Source organism: Sus scrofa, chromosome 7 (assembly GCF_054392235.1).
Source record: "Sus scrofa isolate SSC_HxYL_T2T_F1_AM1 chromosome 7, Sscrofa_HxYL_maternal_Yorkshire_Landrace_v2.0, whole genome shotgun sequence".
Taxonomy (NCBI): Eukaryota; Metazoa; Chordata; class Mammalia; order Artiodactyla; family Suidae; genus Sus; species Sus scrofa.
In genome coordinates, this window is record NC_139389.1 from 35,776,282 (window position 1) to 35,800,364 (window position 24,083).

General features: G+C 44.9%; 1 protein-coding gene across 3 annotated transcripts in view; it reads left to right on the forward strand.

Annotated features, from left to right (window-relative positions):
- The window catches only part of GCLC (glutamate-cysteine ligase catalytic subunit), a 43,723-nt gene that overhangs the window by 10,169 nt on the left and 9,471 nt on the right, over positions 1-24,083 (forward strand). For all 3 annotated transcript variants that reach the window (XM_021098556.2, XM_003482164.5, XM_084966904.1), the window contains 5 exons: positions 14,113-14,225; positions 15,031-15,213; positions 18,014-18,127; positions 19,708-19,766; positions 19,912-20,045. In XM_021098556.2, the coding sequence (XP_020954215.1) occupies positions 14,122-14,225; positions 15,031-15,213; positions 18,014-18,127; positions 19,708-19,766; positions 19,912-20,045 (594 nt within the window). In that variant the 5' untranslated portion in view covers positions 14,113-14,121. The remainder of the gene's footprint in view (positions 1-14,112; positions 14,226-15,030; positions 15,214-18,013; positions 18,128-19,707; positions 19,767-19,911; positions 20,046-24,083) is intronic.

Consider the following 24,083-nt stretch of genomic DNA (forward strand, 5'->3'; position numbering starts at 1 on the left):
CACCCAATTGGAGGCCTGTGGTCCTCCCCTGCGCCCCGAGGCTGCCATTGCTGTGCGAGTGGTCCAGGGGTCAGGAGCTGCCAGCCCCGGTTTACAAGCAGTGAGATCTGGGAAGTAAGCAGAAGTCCTCTGTGTACAAAGTCCTTTACACACTTTGCCCCTGGAAGTTTGTCAAACGCTTACCCAGAGATTGCTCAGTTTATACATGGTCCCTGCAAGCTGGTCTTCTCGTTCCTCAGCTCAGGATGAACTACACAATGTCAGCTGAGGCAGAAAAGACAGGCCAGTTCAGAGAGCAGCTTGGAAAAGCAGATCTAGACACGGCAGCCAGTGTCTCCCAGGACCCTGCTCTGTTATGACTCTAAAGAAGTGAAAATGCCCACGAAGTCTGAAGACAATAAAAAGTAGAAGTGTGCTTAGTATCTTCCTACTGTAGCAGAAGAAGATGTAAGCAAATTTAGAAAAATTTCTACTGATGCATACAGCTTAAGGAGATCATGGGCTTAAAAAGAGTAAGCTTTGGTTAACAAGACAACACTTTTGAAGAAAATGACCAGAATTCCCATTGTGGCTCAGCAGTAATGAACCCGACTATTATCCATGAGGATGAGGGGTTTGATCCCTGGGCTCACTCAGTGGGTTAGGTTGCTGTGAGCTGCCATGTAGGTTGCAGATGCGGCCTGGATCTCTTGTGGCTGTGGCTGTGGCTGTGGCTGTGGCGTAGGCCGGCACCTATAGCTCTGATTCGACACTTAGCCTGGGAACTTCCGTATAATGCAGGTGAGGCCCTAAAAAAGACAAAAAAGAAAAAAATTACCTTGCCGGCAGAATGTGTAATGTCTTCTATTTGGGAGCGAAAGAAAAGTGGATAGTCCTCTCCTATGAGAATTTCTGGAAGAGTTTAATTACAGAAATAGTTTCGAGTTGAAAGGGACTCTTCGTTTTTTTCCCTTGTTTTCCAGAAATCAAAGCAGATTCCTAATGTCCCGAAATGTAATATTTGTGAGGAGAGAGGGAAAAATAAGCCTGCTCTGGCCGGGATGACCACCTTCCACAACTCCAGGAGGCACAAGTGTTGGGTGGTGCCCTTAGGCTTGGGGACAAGTAGGGAGTCATAGTGTTGGGGGGTCAGCAGTGGTTCTTCGGACAAGGTGGCACTTGACTGGAGCCCTCTGCCCCCCTTTCCCCCATCCAGCTATTTGAAGGGCTAGGAAAAGACAGAAGTGATGTCTGGGCCCCAATGGCTTGGCTGGCTGAGAAGCAGGCAGAGGCTAATGGGCCGTGTGGTGGGAGGGGCTAGAGTGGAGGGGGCGGAGCTGGAAGGTGGGCCTTGCAGGTGGTGAGGGTGCTGGCAGTTTGCTGAGCATGAGCCCTTTCAAGTACCCGGGAGGGAAGCGACTTGACCTGTTCAGAGAAGGAACCAGAGCCTGGAGGTGTTCTGTATGACAGCTTTCACTTTTACTGAGACCACAAGTACCTGAAACAAATGCTTCGTGAAACTGTATTGGGTGAGATAGTACTTCCTTTACTGTAAGTGACAAGTCCTGATATCTTAAGTCTACTCTCTTTCAAGGTTTTTTTTTTTTTTTTCTGTCTTTTTGCTATTTCTAGGGCTGCTCCTGTGGCATGGAGGTTCCCAGGCTAGGGGCCAAATGGGAGCTGTAGCCTCTGGCCTACGCCGGATCCTTAACCCACTGAGCAAGGGCAGGGACCGAACCTGCAACCTCATGGTTCCTAGTCAGATTCGTCAACCACTGCTCCATGACGGGGAACTCCTCTTTCAAGGTTTTTTTGTAATGTTGATTACAGGCCACCCCCTAAGAACACTTAAAAGACACTGTTCTGCCTCAGTATGTGTGTACCTGCCTAGGAGCTAGAAAATAATCCCCACTAACGTGAGGGCATGTGTACTCTCACTAGTGTTTTAGGTGCTTGATGTGCATTATTTTATGTAAAATCTTCCCATTTGCCCCTGAGGTAGGCCTTTTTATGTAAAATCTTTCCATTTGCCCCTGAGGTAGGCCTCACCCTCATTTTAAAGAAAAGACAAACACAGAAGTTACTAAGACTCAAACTAGGCTCCAGCCCCAAAGAGGCTAGAGGTGGAAGGAAGGGAATGGAGTGGGGTGGGGGAGCAAGGGGTGGGGGCTGCTGCGGCGAAGGTCTGGGAGCCCCACGTGCAGGCTTTGGTGTTTGTTCTTTGTCACTGTATGGCCAGTAAGTCCCTCCTGGTAAAATGCCAGCGTGCTTTCAAATCTGACACATCGAGTCTGTGTGGTCAGTTTCTGTGCCTACAGGACAAATGCTAGCAGGTTTAGCGATGTGGCCGCAGCCTTCCCAGCTAATCTGCTGGCAGCCCGGCCCTGTGAAACGGCTGAGCCTCTGTGGGGATCAGGCTGACCTCACTTGATAGTTATGCTGCCGAGTGGACCGCATCCCGTGCAGCAGGTAGTGAGCCAGCATCTGGTTTGTCTGTCTGGATTGTAATCCCTTACCATGAATTCCAAGTATGTTGGGAAAGGGTTTGTATTAAGGAGTCTCCATTCTCCAGACCCATCTGCAGCAGGTCAGAGCTGTTCTCAGTGAGGTCCACCTCCGCATCCAGGCAGGATGGGTGAGAGGCGCCCCACCACTGCTGTTATGGATGCGGTAATGAAGGAGGCCTCAGCGGGGTGAAATGGCATTGGACTTGGAGGTCACCTGCTGCTGGGGGTCGAAGGGGCCCTCTGAGCGCAGCAGTGACTTTGGAGTTGGACATTCTGTTTTGGCCCCAATTTTTACTCTCTCTCTCTCTTTTTTTTCCCCCTTTTTTCTTTTTAGGACAGCGCCCACGGCATATGGAGCTTCCCGGGCCAGGGGTCCAATCGGAGCTACAGCTGCCTGCCTACACCACAGCCACAGCAACGCAGGATCCTAGCCATGTCTGACCTACACTACAGCTCATGACAACACCAGATCCTTAACCCAGTGAGCTTGGCCAGGGATCGAACCTGCAAGCTCATGGTTCCTAGTCGGATTCATTTCCACTGTGCTATGACAGGAACTCCAGAACTTTCACTCTCTTCAGAGAGTATTGTGGGCTCTCCCCCTCCTTTGTTGAGTGAGTTCCTCTACTACCAGTTCCTAAGAACTAAAGCCCTGAACTTCTCGTGTCTCATTGGCAGTCCCTGAACTTGGCCAACTTCATCTATAAACACACTTACAGGGACAGAGCTTGCTTTGTCACTCAGCTGCTCCAGGAGTGCGTGGAGCCCTAAACTGACTCCACCAAGGAGGGAGCGTGTCCTCTCCAGGCCAGCCAGGCCCCTGCTGAAGTCCTGAGCTCTCTTGCACCTTGTGGGAGTCCCTTTGGGGCTTCTTGTTGGCTCTGACCCCCTCACTCCCTCACTGCCCCCTCCTCAGTGCTGTAGAGCAGTTGGTCCAAGACATCCTCTCTGGTCATCCCTGTGGTGACCAGGACCTTGTTCTCAGGAGAGAGTCAAGGAACTCACTTGTCCTCAGAACCCAGAAGCTATAGTACAACCTGTAGATGTTTTGAGGTCAATAAGAATATTTACAATATTGTTTCTTCAGGAGGAAGTGTCTCCTGGCCTAAGTTTCTCATTTTCGGAGTTGGGGGCCATAGCAGACATCTCCATTGGTAACTTTTCTTGATGTTGTGTCTTTCCTGAGGTTAATTGGTGTGAGAAGACTGGTGGGATTCTGCCAATTTGGTTCAGAAATAAGATAAAAAGACAAAAAAAAAGAAGAAAAAAAAAGAAATAAGGTAAAAGTGACTTAGCCTGGTCTTTATAACCAATAGAAAATTGAAACTGACATATGCCTAAAGTGTTGTGGCATCTCTGAAAAAAATCAGCCAGTGTCAATTCAGAAGCCTAGAAAATAAATGTCTTGTGTCATTTTAGGCCATGAAAGAGCAGATCTACATTCAGGGATTTCCTTTGCACCAGCAGTAATGCATCAGTAATTATGTCCAGCTATAATCCCAGAAGTGGTTTCTCTTGGGTTTAAGTCCAGTGCCATTCAGTATAACTTTCTGCAGTAGTAGAATCGTTTGCAATACCCAGTTAGGGACTTGGGAACTGAATTTTTCATTTTATTTTAATTTTAAATCTAAAAAGTCCCATGCATCTAGTGTCTATGGTAATGAAGAGCACAGTTTTCTTCTTTCCTTTGATGAAAGGTGTCGCTGTCCCCCTGTGAGATTCATCACAATTCTCCCTGCTCTCTCCTGAATCTTAAAAATTTCCATTGAGCCCTCATCACTAATCTTGGCTTGTGAAGAATTTGTTTTAATAAGGATTCGAGGAAGTTACTTTACATAATCATGCAGGAAATGCATCATATTATGCAGTGTTAAAGTCGAGATTAATGAGCCACCCGCTCTGTTAGCTAAGTCCTGATCTCAGATGTGAACGGAAAACCAGGCTTGGGCAAGGCTGTGTTTGTTTTGTGTGAACTTCCTTTGTAATTCTGTGGCATGAAATGGTGTGTCATAGTGGGGAGAAATTCAAAATATATCAGATATTACAAGAATTTGATGTAACTTTATCATTATTTTTTGGCCTGTGGTTTTTTTTTTTTAATTGAAGTGTTATTTGATTTATAATGTTGTGTTAGTTTCAAGTATACAGCAACTTGATTCAACTTGATTCAGTATATATATTATTTTTCAGATTATTTTCCTTTATAGGTTATTACAAAATATTGAGTATAGTTCCCTGGTGTAGCTTTAAACTACTAAAACATTTCCTTTGGGGGAACATAAGACAGTGTAACATTTCAACAGTTACTGTCTAAAGTATCACCATATATGGATGTTTATGGGGCTTGTGGTGGTCAGCTCAGCTCAAGTTCATCCACTGTTCTAGACACAGCTGCTCTCCTGGCCTTGCCCCGCAGGTCTTCCATGTTTTCACTGTAGGTGATTTTGAAACTGAGGAGCATCACCATGGCCAGCACCCCTTTGGATGCTTCAGGTTTACGTATCGTGCTGGATACGGAAATGGGTGCCATCCAACTGGATGATTGAAAGTGCTTAAAATTTTTTTTTTTTTTTTTTTTTTTTTTTTGGTCTTTTTGGCATTTCTTCGGCCGCTCCCGCGTCATATGGAGGTTCCCAGGCTAGGGGTCCAATCGGAGCTGTAGCCACCGGCCTACGCCAGAGCCACAGCAGCAGGGGATCCGAGCCGCGTCTGCGACCTACACCACAGCTCATGGCAACGCCGGATCCTTAACCCACTGAGCAAGGCCAGGGATCAAACCCGCAACCTCATGGTTTCTAGTGGGATTCATTAACCACTGCGCCATGATGGGAACTCCTGAAAGTGCTCAAAATTATTGGTCATTAATATATTGCTGTGTGAAGAACTTGTCTTGAGGGTAGAAGGCACGGTCCCCAGCTTTAAACCAGTTTATAATCCCGAGGAGGGACTACAGTGACATGGTCTCTGGGTGGGGGCGGGGGTGGGGGGTTGGAGGGCAGTTTATCGGGGTCTCTGAGTAGCCAGCCAGGTAATTATGCTTCAGTCAGAATGGTGGTCAGCTGCTTATGTATGAGGGCTTCTGGCTAGCCCCTTCCCCTAGGAAGCCTTCCGATGTTCCGGCTGGGACCAGGTCCTCCTGTTACATGTGCCCAGGTCTGATGGTCTTCTGGAGCTTATGGCCAGACCTGTGAGCTGCACTGGCAGTCGTTCCAGCCACATCTGCCTGGCTCTGTGCAGTGTTTTTAACACCTGCCTGGTTCAGGACCTTGGGTGAGTGGACAGAGGGCTGGGGGCAGCCAGACAGTGTGTTTGTTGGCTCATCAGCTAAATAGATGCTTATCATAAAATAGCAGCATGCTTGTTTGGGGCTTAGTGTAGGGAGAAAACTGGGTTTCTTAGAAGCAACAGATGGTTCCAGCAGGAGTTAGGCAGACTGCTTGGGCCAGTGGCATGGGGGAACCGGCCCTGAACCCTGAATTTTGAATTTTGGTAGAATGGCTGCAGGCCCTGCCCTGCAACCCAGTATTCCTGGGCTCAGTTCCCCCCATCTTGCCTTCCTCAACCCAACCACCTGGATACAGTCCTCCTCCCACTGCCTGGGAAGAAAAGTAGGACTTCACTGTCCCTCAGGGACTTGGTGATGGGCTCCCTCTCTCTAGAGAGCAGGCATAGGATGGGTTAAATAGTTTTGATAGGTGGGCCAGGGACCTTACCTTTGCACAGCATTGTTTCCCGGGGAAATTCCTTTGTTCTAATTTATGTAGAAATTGACAGAGGAACTTTCTCAAAAGATAGTCTCCCTAAATAGGGAAGTCCCTAGAGCTGCTTCCGAGTCTTACAGAACTCAGAATTCAGATGGTTTCTGAATTAAGCACTGTTTTCACCTACGGGGGTAGAAATTTAAAAATTAGTGTTTTGGAGTTCCCGTTGTGGCACAGTGGAAACGAATCTGACTAGGAACTATGAGGTTTCGGGTTCGATCCCTGGCCTTGCTCAGTGGGTTAAGGATCTGGTGTTGCTGTGAGCTGTGGTGTAGGTCACAGACGTGGCTTGGATCCCACGTTGCTGTGGCTGTGGCGTAGACCAGCAGCTATAGCTCCGATAAGATCCCTAGCCTGGGAATCTCCATATGCCACGCCCTGGGTGCAGCCCTAAAAAGACAAAAAAAAAAAATTTAGTATTTTAGGAGTTTCTGCTGTGGCAAAGCAGGATCAGCAACATCTTGGGAGCAGTGGGACACAGGTTCGATCCCCGGCCTGGCACAGTGGGTTAAGGGTCTGGCATTGCCACAGCTGCAGTTTAGGTTGCAACTGCAACTGATCTGATCCTTGTCCTGGTAACTCTGTATGCCTTGGGGTGGCCAAAAAAAAAAAGAAAAGAAAATTAGTATTTTATAAAATATCTAGGCTTTCCTCAAATTCTAAGCTTCCTGAAACTCTTACCCTCATGATAGAGTATTAAAATGTTTTAAATTTTTTTTTTAAATTTTAAACTAGTAGTAAATGCCATTTAAAAACTAAATATTAAAATGTTGAAATTTGGGGGATTTATGTTAACAGTTAACACTGTTATCTTGAGCTTTAATGCTGTAAATATTTCGCTCTCTACTAGGTTTTCAGGACTGACTGACATCACCCTCAATTAAAATTCTTTATTTTTATCGGCCTAATTTCAGGTGAACATGCCACACCTCACGCTTGTGCAGACCTGCGTTAAAAGGCTGGAGGGCTCTTGTGTCCAGGTCCTTCCTGTCAGCCCGTGTCACAAGTAAATCACATCATAGTCTCTTGAATGTGCCTTTGTCTTTGATTCAACGGCTCAGAGGTATTAGTGGCTTTTATCCTAATGGGATAACATTTAGCCTTTCAGCAGTAGAAATCTTAATTTTATTTGTAGACGAAGTAGTGGACATTGGAAATATGAGTGTCTTGAAAAGTGGTTGGGCATTTTTATTGGGCCTGTTCCTCCCCAGCCATTTAAAAGTTAACCAGTGGGCACCAGATAACAGTGCATGAAACCACATCGAGGATCTGAACTGAGAACAGAGCGCAGTGGCTATTCTCGCTCCTCCCAAATGGTATACCAATTACACAAATTTGAATTAGTCACTCTGCACCCATTTGCAGTGCTCCTTGGGCACATGCTTTTAGAGTTGTGTTGTGTGCAGTGTACCTAAGTGTTGCTGTAACCCTGGGTGTTCCAGCTGAGATGTTATTTGAAGGCACAAGCAGAGACTAATCCTTGGAATCTTAAGTTGTTTACAGAAGGACCTCCATGTCCTGTTTGGTTATTTTCTCTTTTATTTTGTCTTTTCCTCTCATCCTTAGTATGCAAACAGGAATTTTAGGGTGGGGACAAAAATCCAGAAGTGCTAAAAATAAGTCACCTTGGCTGTAGGTATTTTATTCTTGGCAAAGGATTGTTGTATCACTTTGTTTTTTATTGAACAGCTAGGCTATGAACCAGACTCCATTACAGCCCTGGTTTGACTCCTAAAAGATGGAATTGGTTATTTGAACTAGAATTGAAAGTGAGTGAAAATGTATCCATGCAAGGCAGGGATGGGTAGGTAAGCTAAGAGAAAGCTGAGAGGCTAAAGAGCCCTTCTGAGGAGTTCCTGTTGTGGCGCAGTTGTAACCAACCCAACTAGTGTCCATAAGGATGTGGGTTTGATCCCTGCCCTGCTCTGTGGTTAAGGATCCGGCGTTGCAATGAGCTGTGGTGTAGGTCTCAGATGTGGCTCGGATCTGGTGTTGCTGTTGCTGTGACTGCAGCTCTGATTCATCCCCTAGCCTGGGAACTTCGTATGCCGTGGGTGTAGTCCTAAAGACAAAAAAAAAAAAAAAAAAAAAAAAGTACATCCCACAAAAACAGCCCTTTTGAGCCCCTGATACAGAAAGATCTGGAGTGCCTCTAGGGGTGGATTCAGAAAGCCTTATATTTGAGTTTGTAAACTGTTCAGGGGATTCTGAGCCTTCTAATTGAACTTAGATTTTATTCAAAAGTAGTTTGTTTCTCTTTCTCGTGTGGTAACTATTCTGATATTTTCTGTTTCAGTTGCTTAATGAGATCATGGGTGATTATGTTTTCAATACAGAGACTTTGGTTTGTTAGCATTTCAAATGTCACCCATTTGGCTGAGATTGAGCTTTGTGTTCCCTTGTGCTACCCAAGCTTTCAACTTCTGGGCTAATAAGCATGATTCTGAAATCTAAGGGTTTCAATTCTTTCAAAACTAGGAAACTAACAAAAATGATTACAGTTTAGTTATATGCTTGGTACCAAAGTTGTTGCTCATTTTGATGTAGATAAATGGTGGAAACCCTGTCAGCAAGGGAAGATCTCTTCGTCTTTCTTTCTGGAAGCATGTTTATCTGGTTAAGAAGATCACTTCACCTATAATAGACGATGCCAGGCAGGTGTGTTGGAGCTAGTGATCTGAGGAGGAAGAGGCCTTCCACCTGGGAGAGCTCAGGATGCTACAGAGAGCAAACACGGTCTGCCCTAGTCCTCAGTTTAAATCTGTAGCTGTAACTGTTACAGCTCAGCTTCTGTGATATAATGTCAGACCCACTGCATAAAATGGAGTCATAATTAGTCTGAGAGGTTTTCAGCCAGTATTATAACCTATCCCTGCCTCATAGCTTACAACAAATTTTTGTTTTGTTTGTTTTTGCTTTTTAGGGCCATAACAGTGGCATATTGAAGTTCCCAGGCTAGGGGTCAAATTGGAGCTACAGCTGCTGGCCTACACCACAGCCACAGCAATGCCAGATCCAAGCCTTGTCTGTAAGCTACACCACAGCTCACGGCAACGCAGGATCCTTAACCCACTGAGCAAGGCCAGGGATGCTAGTCTGATTCGTTTCCGCTGAGCCATGATGGGAATTCCCAACAGTTTTTTTTTTGGTTTTTTTTTTCCCCCAAGAAAGCTTATCACTAACCAAGACTGGCATGCCCTGTGGTTCTAGCAGCAAGGTGTGTAGGCCTTGAGGTCAGGCAGTGCTGGGATCCAGTCCCTGCTCTGACACTTTCAGCACTGGGCAGTTTACTTTGCCTCTCTGATCCTCTTTGCCCATCTGTGAAGTGGGTGCTCATGCCTTGTGTGCAGAAGTTGAAGGTTCGGATCCATAGGTGCAAAGTTCATGGTGTACCACTTTTCGTTATGCTTGTTTCAAGGTAAATTTGTTTCTCACACTTAGAATATTTTCAGATATCCATCCAGAGACTTACCACAGTTTCCTGTTCCTTCAGGTTTTAGCTGTTCAGGAGCCCTTGCTCTTAGATGTTATCTAGAAACCTGTACTTCATGTTGGGAATAGGTAGTTTCAGGCTCTGCAGCCTACAGCTTTCAGGCATTTGACACTGAGTGACTGTACAGGTGCATATCTCCTATTTCTGGTTTATGTGCAGAAATCAGGCCATACTACCCGTTTTTTGAACTAAAAAATTCTAATAGAGAACCAAGAATGGGAACTAGAACTCATCAGTCAGACAGCTATCTTGGTCAGTTCACGCTGCTGTAACCGAGACCACCAGCTAGGTGGCTTAACAGACATTTATTTCTTACAGTCCTGGAGGCTGGCAAGTCTAGGATCAAAAGTGCTGGCAGATTTGGTACCAGGCGAAGGCCCTCTTCCTGGCTTAGAAGCAGCTGCCTTCTCACCATGTCCTCACATTGCTGGAGAGAGATCATCTTTCTCACCTCTTCTTAAAAGGCCACAGATCCCGTCTCGAGAGCTCCACTCTGCTGACGTAATCTCCCCACCCCATCCCCAAGCCTCACTTCTAAATATCCTCACCTTGGAGATGAAGGGCTTCAACCTGTGATTGGGGTGAGAGGCACTAGCATTCAGTCCATAGCCATGACTGATAAAATTTAATCCAAAGTTTAGTTTCTGTTGTCATTTAAACCTGCCAGGCTCTTTTCTTGTGCTTACTAACATTTTTTACCCCTTTGTATTTCTTAGTCGAAGGGCAAAACAGTCTCTTAAGTGGTACTGTTAATTACGATGGGGTTGGCCAACGTGGCTGCCTTCCTAGACCCGAGAGGGTGGATACCAGTAAATAAGGTAACGGGGAGTCGCTGCAGAGCAGGCCCCCCTTAGCAGCCTCAGGCCCTCTGGACCCAGGTCTCGGCTTCGTTTGGTTTCCCAGGCTGGGATCTGGATTTACATGTGATAGGTCTGTTGTTTGCCTTTTTTTTTTTTTGTCTTTTTGTCTTTTCTAGGGCCCCACCCAGGGCATATGGAGGTTCCCAGGCCAGGGGTTCAATCGGAGCTATAGCCACCGGCCTACACCGGCCACAGCAATGCGGGATCCAAGCTGCGTCTGCAACCTACACCACAGCTCATGGCAACGCTGGATCCTCAACCCACTGAGCAAGGCCAGGGATCGAACCTGCAACCCATGGTTCCCAGTCGGATTCGTTAACCACTGAGCCATGACGGGAACTCCTTTTTTTTTTTTTTTTTTAATACTGTGTTAAGCTGAAAAACTGCTGCTGCTAGTCTGCCTCATGGCCCAGGTTTGCCATCTCTTCTCTGTCCCGCACAGGGTCTTCTCAAGTGTTGAATGACCCAGTTCCAGCCTTTTCCCTGACATATGGATAATGTGTATCTTATTTTCACCCTAAGTGGTGATTCACAGTTTTCACTATTTACACCAACTATGGTGATTTTGAAAGCATGCGACTTCATTTTTAAGTTTTTTTTGTCTTTTGTCTTTTTAGGGCCGCACCTGAGGCGTGTGGCGGTTCCCAGGCTAGGGGTCCAGTTGGAGCTGTAGCCCCTGGCCTGCGCCAGGGCCACAACTCATGGCAACACCGGATCCTTAACCCACTGAGTCAGGCCAGGGAACCCACATCCTCATGGATGCTAGTTGGGTCTGTTAACCGCTGAGCCATGACGGGAACCCCTAAAACCTGCGACTTTAGGGAAAACAAAAGCAGGTTCTGTTTGTACTCTGCCTAGAGAAGTCTTACTTTGGCATTTCACTCTTGATTTTTATCAGCATTCCACCAGGTATTGTTATAGATGCACTAGTGCACCTTGCATTGTAAGCTTTATATGAGTTCAGAATGGGGAAGTTGTTTAGATTATTTTTGAAAAACCAAAACGAAGTTGTTGAACTCCTAAACCAGATTCTCCGTGTTGGTGTCTTTGATTATGATTTAACAGCCCAATGGTAGGCTTATGGTGGGATGATTACATAACCTACCAATGAGGAAGGAGGATAATCTACCTGGATTGGAACACCCAGGTAACCACTTTCTTAGACTTAGAGTAAGCCCACTGAGGACATATATTGTAAAATTTGACGGCTTCATGCAACTGAAATTTACTAAATTTTAGCTTTGAAATAACTTCTCTCTTGAAGTACACTTTGTCAAAAAGGTCAACCTTTCTGTAAGGGTTTTTTTTTGTTTTTTTTTTTCCCCTTATTTAAAGTTTTTAAAAAACTATAGTTGATTGACAGTGTTCTGTCAATTTCTGCTGTAAAGCAAAGTGACCCAGTTATTTATATTTATATATACACACACACACGCACATTCTTTTTCTCATATTACCTTCTATCATGTTCTGTCACGAGTGATTAGATGTAGGTCCCTGTGCTGTACAGCAGGACCTCATTGCTTATCCCTCCTAAATGTAATAGTTTGCATCTACGAACCCCAGACCCCCAGTCTATCCCACTTCCTCTCCCTCTCCCTCGGTAACCACAAGTCTGTTCTCTATGTCCATGAGTTTGTTTCTCTTCTGTAGATAGGTTCACTTGTGCCATATTTTAGTGCCACATATAAGTGAAATCATGTGGTATTTGTCTTTCCTGTTGTGATTTCACTTAGTACGACAATCTCTGGTTCCATCCATGTTGCTGCAAATGGCATTGTTTTGTTCTTTTTTATGGCTGAGTAGCATTCCATTGTGTATATATACCACATCTTCCTAATCCATTCACGTGTTGATGGACATTTAGGTTGTTTCCATATTTTGGCTATTGTGAACATACAGGTGCATATATCTCTTTGAATGAAAGTTTTTTTCCAGATGTGTGCCCAGGAGTGGGATTGCTGGTCATATGGTAGTTCTATATTTAGTTTTCTGAGGTACCTCCATCCTGTTTTCCATAGTGGTTGTACCAACTTATATTCCCACCAACCATGTAGGAGGATTCCCTTTTCTCCACACCCTCTCCAGTGTTTTTTGTAGACTTACTAATTATACCCATTCTGACCAGTGTGAGGTGGTACTTTATTGTAGTTTTGATTTGCATTTCTATAATAATTAGTGATGTTGAGCATTTTTTTCATGTGCCTATTAGCCATTGTATGTCTTCTTTGGAAAAATGTGTATTTAGGTCGTCTGCCCATTTTTCATTTGGGTTGTTTGGTTTTTTTGCTGTTCAGTTGTATGAGTTTTTTATTTTGGAGATTAATCCCTTGTTGGTTGCATCGTTTGCAACTATTTTCTCCCATTCCGTAGGTTTTGTTTGTTTGTTTTATGGTTTCCTATGCTGTGCAAAAGCTTGTCAGTCTGATTAGGTCCCAATGGTGTATTTTTGTTTTTATTTGTATTGTCTTGGGAGAGTGACCTAAGAAAACATTTGTACAGTTGATGTCAGAGAATGTTTTGCCTATGTTCTCTTCTAGGAGTTTGATGGTGTCTTGTGTTTAAGTCTTTAAGGCATTTTGAGTTTATTTTTGTGCATGGTGTGAGGGTGTGTTCTAGTTTCATTGATTTACATGCAGCTGTCCAGTTTTCCCAGCACCACTTGCTAAAAAAGACTGCCTTTCCCATTTTATATTCTTGCCTCCTTTGTTGAAGATTAATTGACCGTAGGTGTCTGGGTTTATTTCTGGGTTCTCTATTCTGTTCCATTGGCCTGTATGTCTGTTTTTGTACCTGTACCACACTGTCTTAATTACTCTAGCTTTGTAAGTCTGAAAGAAGTTATGCCTCCTGCTTTTTTTTTTTTTTTTTTTTTTAAACTTGGGATTGCTTTGGCAATTCTGGGTCTTTTATGGTTCCATATGCATTTTTGGATTGGGAGTTCCTGTTGTGGCTCAGTGGAAATGAATCTGACTAACATCCATGAGGAAGCAGGTTCGATCCCTGGCCTTGCTCAGTGGGTTAAGGATCTGGCATTGCCTTGAGCTGTGGTGTAGGTTGCAGACATGGCTTGGATCTGGCGTTGCTGTGGCTGTGGTGTAGGCCAGCGGCTACAGCTCCGATTGGACCCATAGCCTGGGAACTTCCATATGCCTCGGGTGCAGCCCTAAAAAGACAAAGAAAAAAATTTTGGATTGTTTGTTCTAGTTCTGTGAAAAATGTCATGGGTAATTTGATAGGGGTTGCATTAAATCTGTAGATTGCTTCTGTAAGGTATTATGTAGAACAGGGGAAAGAAGGAATAGAGTAAGAGCTCTTGGCCTCCAACAAGGCTGTTCTCTCTGGGTTTTCATATTATGCAAACACGCGCTCACTAAGTACCATCCTTTAAGCAAATGAGACTTCTTAGGTTACTGGGATCCTTCCCAGCCTTCACATTTCCCTCCTTTTCCTAAAGCTTGCATGGAGCACAATCCTGGAGAAATGTTAATTTTTTTTCTTTTTCTTTTCGATAGGTGGAATACATGTTGGTATCTTTCGATCATGAAAGTAAAAAAGTCCAGTTGGTCCTGTCTGGAGAGGAACTTCTTGAAACTCTACAAGAAAAGGGGGAAAGGACAAACCCAAAGTAAGCTGACATACTGAAGTCTGGTTTTGGTTTCTGAAACTGTTTGAACCACCAGAATAGCATCTTTCCTCTGATGCAGGAGACAGGAGGGCACAGTAGTTTAGAGCCCAGGCTCTGGTTCCAAGTCACCTGGGTTCAGATTCCACTTCCTTTGCTTAATAGCTGGGTAACCTTAGGCGAGGTACTTAACTCCTCTGTGCCTCCGTTTCCTCATCTGTAAAGTAGTGATAATAATAATACCTGCCTCTTAGGGTGTTGACATTTTAAATATATTAATAAGCACTTGGAAGAGGAAACTCAATATAAAGCCTGTTTACTATTCAAACATTAAAGAAAATTACTGGCAAAGTAGTACCAAGATTACAAACCATGGTGCCAGATAAAACTTGCAGATTGGTTTTGTTTGGCTGGCAGGATGTTTTAAAAATATTTCGGAGTCATGTATCCTCGAGTTCATTTTTCTACGCATTAAATTTGGGGAGGCTGCATTAGAGTTTGGAGCCCAGCATTCAACTGGAAGAGTCTGTAAGTCCCCATGTCCCTCCCTGCGGAGTGGACTAGCTTGCTTGTCTTGAACATTGAGTGCTCTGTGTGTGTTTCGATTATTTATAAATATTTTGGACTCAGTATTTAGTTGAAGAGCTATGGAAAATTAACAGCCTTTGGGAATTGTAGAAAGTTATTGGCTTCACTTATACCCAGTGGCTTCTAAATTTTTTGAAGCAACTTTTGCAAAACTAAAAAGGGAGCAGATGGCAGCAGCAGCAGCAGAATAAGATGGAATGACACTTGTTCTCCCCTGTAGCCATCCTACCCTTTGGAGACCAGAGTATGGGAGCTACATGATCGAAGGGACTCCCGGCCAGCCGTACGGAGGGACCATGTCCGAGTTCAACACGGTGGAGGACAATATGAGGAAACGCCGCAAAGAGGCCACGTCTTTACTGGGGGAAAACCAGGCTCTCTGCACAATCACTTCATTTCCCAGGTTAGTTCCTGTATCGGCCTGCCAGGTGGGCATCTTGCATCTGATCCCAGCACTTGACTCTGGGACTCTCATGCTTTGTGGACAATTAAACATGCGTCTGCAGCAGAGTCACACGCCAGCCTCTGCCAATGGTGGCGACCAGGAGGACCCTGGTGAGGATTGTCTTGGCTCCCTGGGAAGGACCCAAGGCTCCTGAGACTGCTGAGCACCGCATCCACATCCCCAGACTAGGGGAGGGAGCAACCCTGAATCCGGAAGGAAGGAGGTGATCAGTGCTCCCTCGCTCACTGTCACACTGCTCCACCAGGCCCCTGCTGGGGGGCTGGCATTAGTGCCCCCAGGGCCTAATGGGGCCTAGTCATTGGGTCACGTTGGGTTGTGCTGAAAAGATTTAGGATTTGTCATCAAATCTAGTACGGCTAAAAGTTTGTAAAAGTAAATATTGTCAAAAAATTTTGTAAAAGAAAAAAAACAAAACAGTGGAATCTGCTCTTAGCTTAGAATGAGGTCCGTAAATACGCAGTTACGCATAGGACCTGTACACAGGAATGCAGTTCTCCCAAATCATAAATCTGGTTATCTCTGCTAGGTATCTGTGAGCTTGTGGCAAAGTATGCTTACCTCCCCAAGGTTCAGAAGTGCTTTGGGGACTGGTATCCATGGCCCGGAACACTTAGAACTCTTTTCCTGATAAACGTGAGCACAGGTATCCACAGTCACACCGCTGGTCTTAGAAGGACCCTTAAGGGGAATGTTGTTTTCTGAACGCTCCCTGATAACGTCTCTATAAATAAATAGTTGAAACCTTATTTAAGCCACTCATCAGACATCTAGAGAAGTGTCTTTTGCTTTCTCTTACATTATTATGAAGGGAGGAGAGTTGTGTTAGGAATAAGTTTTATTCTAAAAATCTAATTTTTCTAAAAAAAAAAAAAAGCCTAACCACATCTTTTATTTATTTATTTAATTTTTTGCTTTTTAGGGCCGTGGGTGTGGCATATGGAAGTTCCCAGGCTAAGGGTGTAATTGGAGCTATAGCTGCCGGCCTACACCACAGCTCACAGCAACACTAGATCCTTAACCCACTGAGAGAGGCCAGGGATCGAACCTAAAAACTCCATGGTTCCTAGTCGGATTCATTTCCAGTGTGCCACGGCGGGAATTCCTAACCATATGTTTTACTATAGAGAGGATATTTTTGGATTTGTAAGCAAAACAAGAGTAATAATTGTTTAGTTGTGAAAGCCTCACCTTCTATCCAGAGTTAAATGATAAGGAACGTTTTATTTGGGGATCAAGAGAAAAGAAGACTCAGATTCTTTTTTGTCCTTTTAGGGCCACACCTACAGCATATGGAAGTTCCCAGGCTAGGGGTTGAATCAGAGCTGCATCTGAGGCTTACACCACAGCCACAACAACTTGGACTCTGAGCCGCATCTGCTACCTATACCACAGTTCATGGCAGTGCTGGATCCTTAACCTGCTGAGCAAGGCCAGGGATTGAACCTGAATTCTCACAGAGACTTCGTTGGGTTCTTAACCCACTGAGCCACGTGGGAACTCCAAGACTTAGATTCTCAAGTGTAAGTACTGTGATTCTGTAAACAGGTGAAACTGGTGATGTGGTTTTGTAATCCAAATAGTTGTCTCATGACTATTTAAATTTCAACTAATCACACTACGTAAGATGAGAAATTCAGTTCCTCACCTTCACTAGCCTCAATCCCAGTGCTCTGTACCGCCTGTGGCCTCGTTGGTCCTGGGCAGTGCAGATGGGAACCATTCCCATGGCTGTGGAGATTCTGCTGGGCACTGCTGTTCTAAATGGAGACCAGAGCTTGGAGATGAGGACCTGAGTCCAGACACACACAAGCTCACCTCCCTTCCTCCAGCCTGATTCTGGTCAGCAGAGAACCCTCTGGTTCTAGTTGTCACTCTCCTCCAAGGCTTTCCCTAAGGCTGCATGCTCACATGCACGTGGCTGCAGGAATTCTCAGGAGCCCCCACTGGAGCTGGGAATTGTTTTCCAGATAAGATCTTCAAATGTGAGCAGCTGGTTTTACTAAAGATGGGGTTGAAAGTAAGGCACAGGCTAATTAGTCTTGGCTCCCAACCAAAAGGTTTCTATGGATCTACACCCTGCAGGGGTCTGTCTTGCTTTCTTTCTGCTAAATTTGTGAGACCGTGTCCTCTGTCACATCACACTGAACAATGACCTTAAAATTCCTAACTTGGAAGAGCTGATGACCTCACTGCCAATGATGTGGAATTTGAGTTTTACGTTGAGAGATAAATATGGAGTTTCATTTCAGTGTTGGAATTAAATAAAGCTCTTCCTTAGGTTAAGTGAGATAATAGGGTTGACTTTCAGCCTCCAGAGGTAGATCTGGGCATGGCCGGGGACACTGGCAGAGAGAGCCCGCCTAATCTGGAGGGGTTGCATGAGGTGACAGACAATCCCTTCCAGGTTCGAACCAAGTTTATGGGGAGGTGGTAATGTGCAGGGGTCAGAGCTGGGACAGGAAGATGCCTCAGGAGCCACGTGGCAGAAACAGCCGAGGCGGCCGTAAGTGCTCTGTAGGCCCTGAGCAGATGGAGACTCTGATAAAATCAGTACAGGGCTGGAGTCACAAGAGAAGAGCATGGCGAGCAAGACAGACCGCAAAGGCGCGGCTGCAAAGAGTGCAGTGTTCACAGAGCACCTGTGTGCCGAGCCCCCTGGAAAGGGCAGCGTTACATGTGCAGTGTTGTTCACCCCTGGAGCCAGATTCTGTCTATTTAGTTCTTCAATTTGTCGCAGATTAGGCTGCCCGGGGTTCACGCTGCCTGAGTACAAGCCCAACCCGGTGGAAGAAGGAGCTTCCAAGTCCCTCTTCTTTCCAGACGAAGCGATAAACAAGCACCCGCGTTTCAGGTGAGTGTGCGGACCACCCAGGCCCCGCCTTCAGAGGGTGAGGTGTGTCCCCCCCACCCACCCCTAGATCCCTACTGGCCACTTGCCCATTCCTTTGGCAGTTAACCGGAGAAGCCAGCAGTGCCATGGCCACACCTGTTCACGCCCTTGCTCCCCCAAGGCTGCCTAATGGGTGCTGCTTGTATGCAGTCTGCCTTTGCCCGTTTTCCAAGTCATCCTAAAGTTGTTCACTTCGCTGCAGATTTTTTTCCAGTCCTGGTTCTCTAAACACCTGTTTGAGAAAGCCTTCTTTTCGTTATTCTTACCCCTCTCCCCTCTGTAAGTTACCACCAGTATCTGATCCACTCCCCCACGTACCTTGACAGTAAGATAAAATATGCACAGTATGTGTGTGTGTAACAGGCCCTCTCTGCTATTAACTTCCATTAACTTCTAGATCCGATAATGTGTACCTTTCATTCCTGGGTTTCAAGTTACTTCCAGGCCCACACCAGTTTGATCTCAGCTTCGTACCTTTGTGTCTCACGCTGTCCTGAACTCGGGCTCCTGACCTAGAGTGAGGGACCTGTGACTTCTCAGTGTTCATTCCTGTAACAGGAATTCTGCACACTAGCTATATGCAGAATCTTTGGTGGTGGGGGCTAAAGATACATAAACATAGTTTCCCACACCAAGTGTTAAGAGTGTGTCAAGGGGAAAACAGGGCTATTTGGCTGCATGAAAACATGGATTATGATGAGTGTCCAAAGATGATAATACCAGGGATCTTCCTTGGAGAGAGGAGGGTGCTTCTGACTGAGGGAGTGAGTCAAAGGCAGGCCTCCTGACAGAGGTGACATTTAAGCCGAGCCCAGAGTCGCATTGTCTGGTAGAACCATAATATAAGCCACAGGTGTAATTTCAATAATAAGTTAGTAGCCGTGTTAAAAAAGTAAAAGTGTACTTTATAACATTTGATTTAACCCTGTATATCTAAAATGTCACATCAACTTGTAATCAGTGTTTTTAAATCATTAACAAGAAATTTTATTTCTGTACCAAGTCTTCAAAGCCTGGTACGTGTCACCCTCATAGCACATTTTGATTAGCACTGGCCGCATGTCCAGTGCTTGCAGCCCTGGCGTGCCTGGGGCTTTCTGGAACAGACGTTGTGGTCTGGAGGATAAGGAATAACGTGGCAGGCTGGGTGTGGTGGGGGTGGTGAGGTACTGGGGGCCAGTGGTGCAGTGAGTCTTAACTACAGTTTGGCTCAAGACTTTGGACTTAACATGGGAAATGTAGAAACACAGAGCGAGGCCAGACCACGGCAGACCTTGAACCCTTGAGCTTGGTTCTGTGAGTCACGGGGAGCCTGGGCTCAGGGCTTGGGCAGGGGAGAGAGTCAGAGGATGTGGTATTAGTGCAAAGCCTCCTTTCAGGAAATCCTCTCAGCGTCTCTTGGTGCACGTGAATTTTCTGTAGGGTTGTCTGAGAGGATTAGTTAGGGAGGATTTCGTTCTGTGTACTTGCGTATTATCCAATTCTTCTTTTGCATGCTGGTTCCTAGGTGACCACCTTGTGACGTTTGTTGTCTGTTTCAGTACCCTAACAAGAAACATCCGGCACAGGAGAGGGGAGAAAGTTGTCATCAATGTCCCGAGTAAGTCTCAGAGGTGGTGGGTGGGAGAGACGCTCCACCCGTTGTTCATCCTAGACTCTCACCCATTTCCTGCTCTTTTCTTTCTCTCTCTCTTTCTCTCTCTCTCTTTTTTTTTTTTTTTTTTTTTTTTTAATTATCACTGCAGTATTTAAGGACAAGAACACACCGTCTCCATTTATAGAAACATTTCCTGAGGATGATGAAGCAGCGAAGGCTTCTAAGCCGGACCACATTTACATGGATGCCATGGGCTTTGGGATGGGCAATTGCTGTCTCCAGGTATTGTTTCAAATATCCAGAGAGGCAAGCGGCCCCCATCCATTTGTATTTATTAACTTCTTTTCTTTCTATGCATATGTTTCTCTTTTAAAAATTACATTATAGGGAGTTCCTGTTGTGGCTCAGTGGTAATGAACCTGACTAGTATCCATGAGGATGTGGGTTTGATCCCTGGCCTCGCTCAGTGGGTTAAGGATCCAGCATTGCCACAAGTTGCAGCTTAGGTCTCAGATGCGGCTTGGATCCAGCATTGCTGTGGCTGTTGCTGTGTTTGACCCCTAGCCTGGAACTTCTGTGTGACTTGGGTGTGGCCCTAAAAATAAATAAATAAATAAATATCACATTTTATTTTTTTGTTTTTTATTTGTTTTGCTTTTTAGGGCTGCACCCACGGCATGTGGAGGTTCCCAGGTTAGAGGTCAAATCAGAGCTGTAGCCGCCGGCCTACGCCACAGCCACGGCAACGCAGGACCCAAGCTGCATTTGCAACCTACACCACAGCTCACGGCAACAATGCCAGATCCTTAACCAACTGAGTGAGGCCAGGGATTGAACCCGCAACTTCATGGTTCCTAGTCGGGTTCATTTCTGCTGCGCCACGACGGAAACTCCAACATTTTAATCAGCTGAAATAACTGTACCATCTGTCTGAAAACCAGTGAAGTTATTTAAGTAAATTCATTGGAAGTTATCTCTGGACAGAATTTCCAGACTCTACAATTCACTATGAAGACATGGTTGTTAATGAACTTAAAATGTGCAATATTCTGTGGTTACTGTCTCGGCTTTCTGTGCCAAATTTTTGCTGCCATCTACTGACGGTCTAGCTTTGAGATCGTAAACACCACTCAAATCTTATTTCTGAAAATGGACTTTAATGGATGCACTGCAGAGTTTGTGATCCGAGGGAGGGGTTTTTTGAACTTTAAATTTTATTTTCCTACACGGCCATCTAGTGGTAGAAGAAGAAGTAGTATTTAGCAGCCCATGTTTGCCTTGCCCCTGGCTAAGTTGCACAGGGATGGAATATCCTTTCTCTTAATTGCTTGGTTAAAACTTCCCCTGGATCTAATCAGATTACAGGTGACCCGAGAGTTCCTGACGTGGTTTAGCGTGTTACAAACCCGACTAGTATCCATGAGGACTCGGATTCGATCCCTGGCCTTGCTCAGTGGGTTCAAGGATCCAGCTTTTCTTTGAGCTGTGGTGTATGTTCCAGATGCAGCTCGGATCTGGGATGGCTGTGGTGTAGGCCAGCAGCTGCGATTTGACCCCTAGCCCGGGAACTTCCATATTGCAATAGGTGTGGCCCTGAAATGAAGAAAAATAAAAGATAAAAATTTTTAAAAAGGTTACTGGTGCCCTCTCCCCTGGCAGCATGGAGGACTTGGGGATGGGGGTGGGTGGGACAGGACCCATCCGGCTGTTACTTCTTAGGTATTTGGGTAACTCCCTTTTCTTCTTCTGGCCTTGGTTTTCTCATCAGTTGAAAGAAGGGTTTATATTTGGGCCCCTTTTAGGTCTGACTCTGAGCTAGTATTTTTTCATTGTTTTTATTCACAGAAATACTTATTTTAACCTTTAATTTGTTTGAATTCATATTAGAACAGAAGTAGGGGTGGTGCAAAATTAAAAGTTTGAAGCTGAAAATTTTTTTCAAAGGGAAGGGGTAGATGCTGCTTGTCATTATCCAAGGAGAGTTTATCCAGTGCTGATTATTTGGCTGATGAGAAAGGGGCCCTGAGCAATAGAAAGCTGGCCCCACATAAGCCTCCCCGCCACCTCCTCCTTCCCAGCCCACTGGCTGTCCACTGGGCCAGGGACCCCGTGTCCATCATCTCAGACAACTGCACATAGACACACACCTCCTTGGACATACACCTCGGATGTGTTTTTATAACTATGTGTAATCAAAATTGAATACCAGAGTCAGATTTTCCATGCTAAATGTGTTTAAATAACCATAGCCAAGGGTAATATTTCCCCCTGCTTCTCTTGACTTATATTGATGATAAAACATGTCTTCCAAACAAACCTAGGCCAGTGAGTTTCCCTACAGATGGTCACATGTCATAAAAAAGAGACCTTTTGACTTTTAACTGCGTATCAGCTTTCCTATCTTAATTACAAATATTTCTAAAGAGAAATACTTCTAAAGAGCTCTAGAACTTAGAGGGCTTGGCTTTAAAATTATATCAGTGCTATTGTGCCAGTTGCCTTGTCTCCTTGGTTTAATATTAAACCATGGTGCTTTGCCATGGGTAGCACAGTTGCCTCATTCCAAAGGGATATTCTTTCCCTTGAAACACTGCATTTATACCAAATAAATATGTCCTAAGGGTAGACAGTTTACATTTTTATTTCCTGTAGATAGAGTTTTCCATCCAATTTAGGCTTTGTCGTGGGTTGAAAGTTGTTTTCTTTTTCTCAGTGGCGTGCCCAGCACCCTGTTTTCAACATGCCACTTAAAAATCATTAGCACTTACACTGTCAGTGTGTGGTAAATGAAACAAATTCCACCAATCACTGTGGAAATCCTTGCTTTATCTAAATGAGCACTAGAAACTGCTTATTACAATAAAGCAAGAAAAAAATTATTTCAAAGTATTATTTTTAAGGTTAGTGAGCAACTTACTGTACAGGACAAAAGGCATCTTAACCCTATTCAAATTCTTAATTCTTGGGGGACTTTTCAGGAATCGTTTAATAAGTTGTGACAAGCTCCCCCCCACCAAGAAAATCCTGTGGCAGAGTTCCCACTGTGGTGCAGTGGTTTAAGAACCCAACTGCGGTGGCTTGGGTCATTGCGGAGGTGAAGGTTCGATCCCTGACCTGGGAATTTCCATATGCTGTGGGGGCAGCCATTAAAAAAAAAGAAAGAAAAATCCTGTGTCTCCAGAACTGGGTTCCAGGTAAATTTTACATATTTAGGTTTCTAACTCTATTTTTCATGCTTTTCTTTTCTTTTTTTTTTTACTCCTCATCAATTTCCCAGTGACATTGCTTCTCTTCTTATATGATACTTTAAAAGGATACCAAAACCATTTGTATATTCCTACCTTTTTTTTTTTTTTTTTGTCTTTAGGGCTGTATCCGTGGCATATGGAGGTTCTCAGACTAGGGGTCTAATTGGAGCCACAGTCACAGCAACGTCAGATCTGAGTCGAGTCTGTGACCTACGCCAGCAGCTCACAGCAACCCCTGATCCTTAACACACTGAGCGAGACCAGGGATCGAACCTTTGTCCTTATGTATGGTTAATCAGGTTCGTTAACTGCTGAGCACGATGGGAACTCCATATATTCCTATCTTTTTAAGACGTTAAGAGCTCTTTTTTCCTTCCCCCCACTAAAGCCATTTCCATAGTCATGTCCTACATGGTTTGGCAGTAGCTATATCAGGCTTAGTGTAAGGGAGCTAGTCACTAAATATATTTAGAATAACTAAGTTGTATCTCTGTCATGACCCGGCTATTGAATTCTAGTTGCTAATTTTCTTAAGCATGTTTTTGTTTTCAGGATTTACCTGTGAATTGTCTAGTTTGTACTAGGCCATCTAAGAGAAGCCAATCAAAAAACTGAAAAGAGGGAGCTCCCGTCATGGCGCAGTGGTTAACGAATCCGACTAGGAACCATGAGGTTGCGGGTTCGGTCCCTGCCCTTGCTCAGTGGGTTAATGATCCGGCGCTGCGGTGAGCTGTGGTGTAGGTTGCAGACGCGGCTCAGATCCTGCGTTGCTGTGGCTCTGGTGTAGGCCAGTGGCTACAGCTCCGATTGGACCCCTAGCCTGGGAACCTCCATATGCCGCGGGAGCGGCCCAGGAAAAATGGCAAAAAGACGAAAAAAAAAAAAAAAAACCTGAAAAGAAAAAATACTTATTATAGTGTCTTAAAAACAAAAATAACAGACACTCTAAAACTTGTAAGACTAATACAAGAAAGGACCTAGATAAACTTAAGAGATGTATGTTGAAGAACATTCAGCAGTCAGAAAACTTGGGAACATTTTAATCTCAATCCCTGTAAGTTTGGGCCATAGG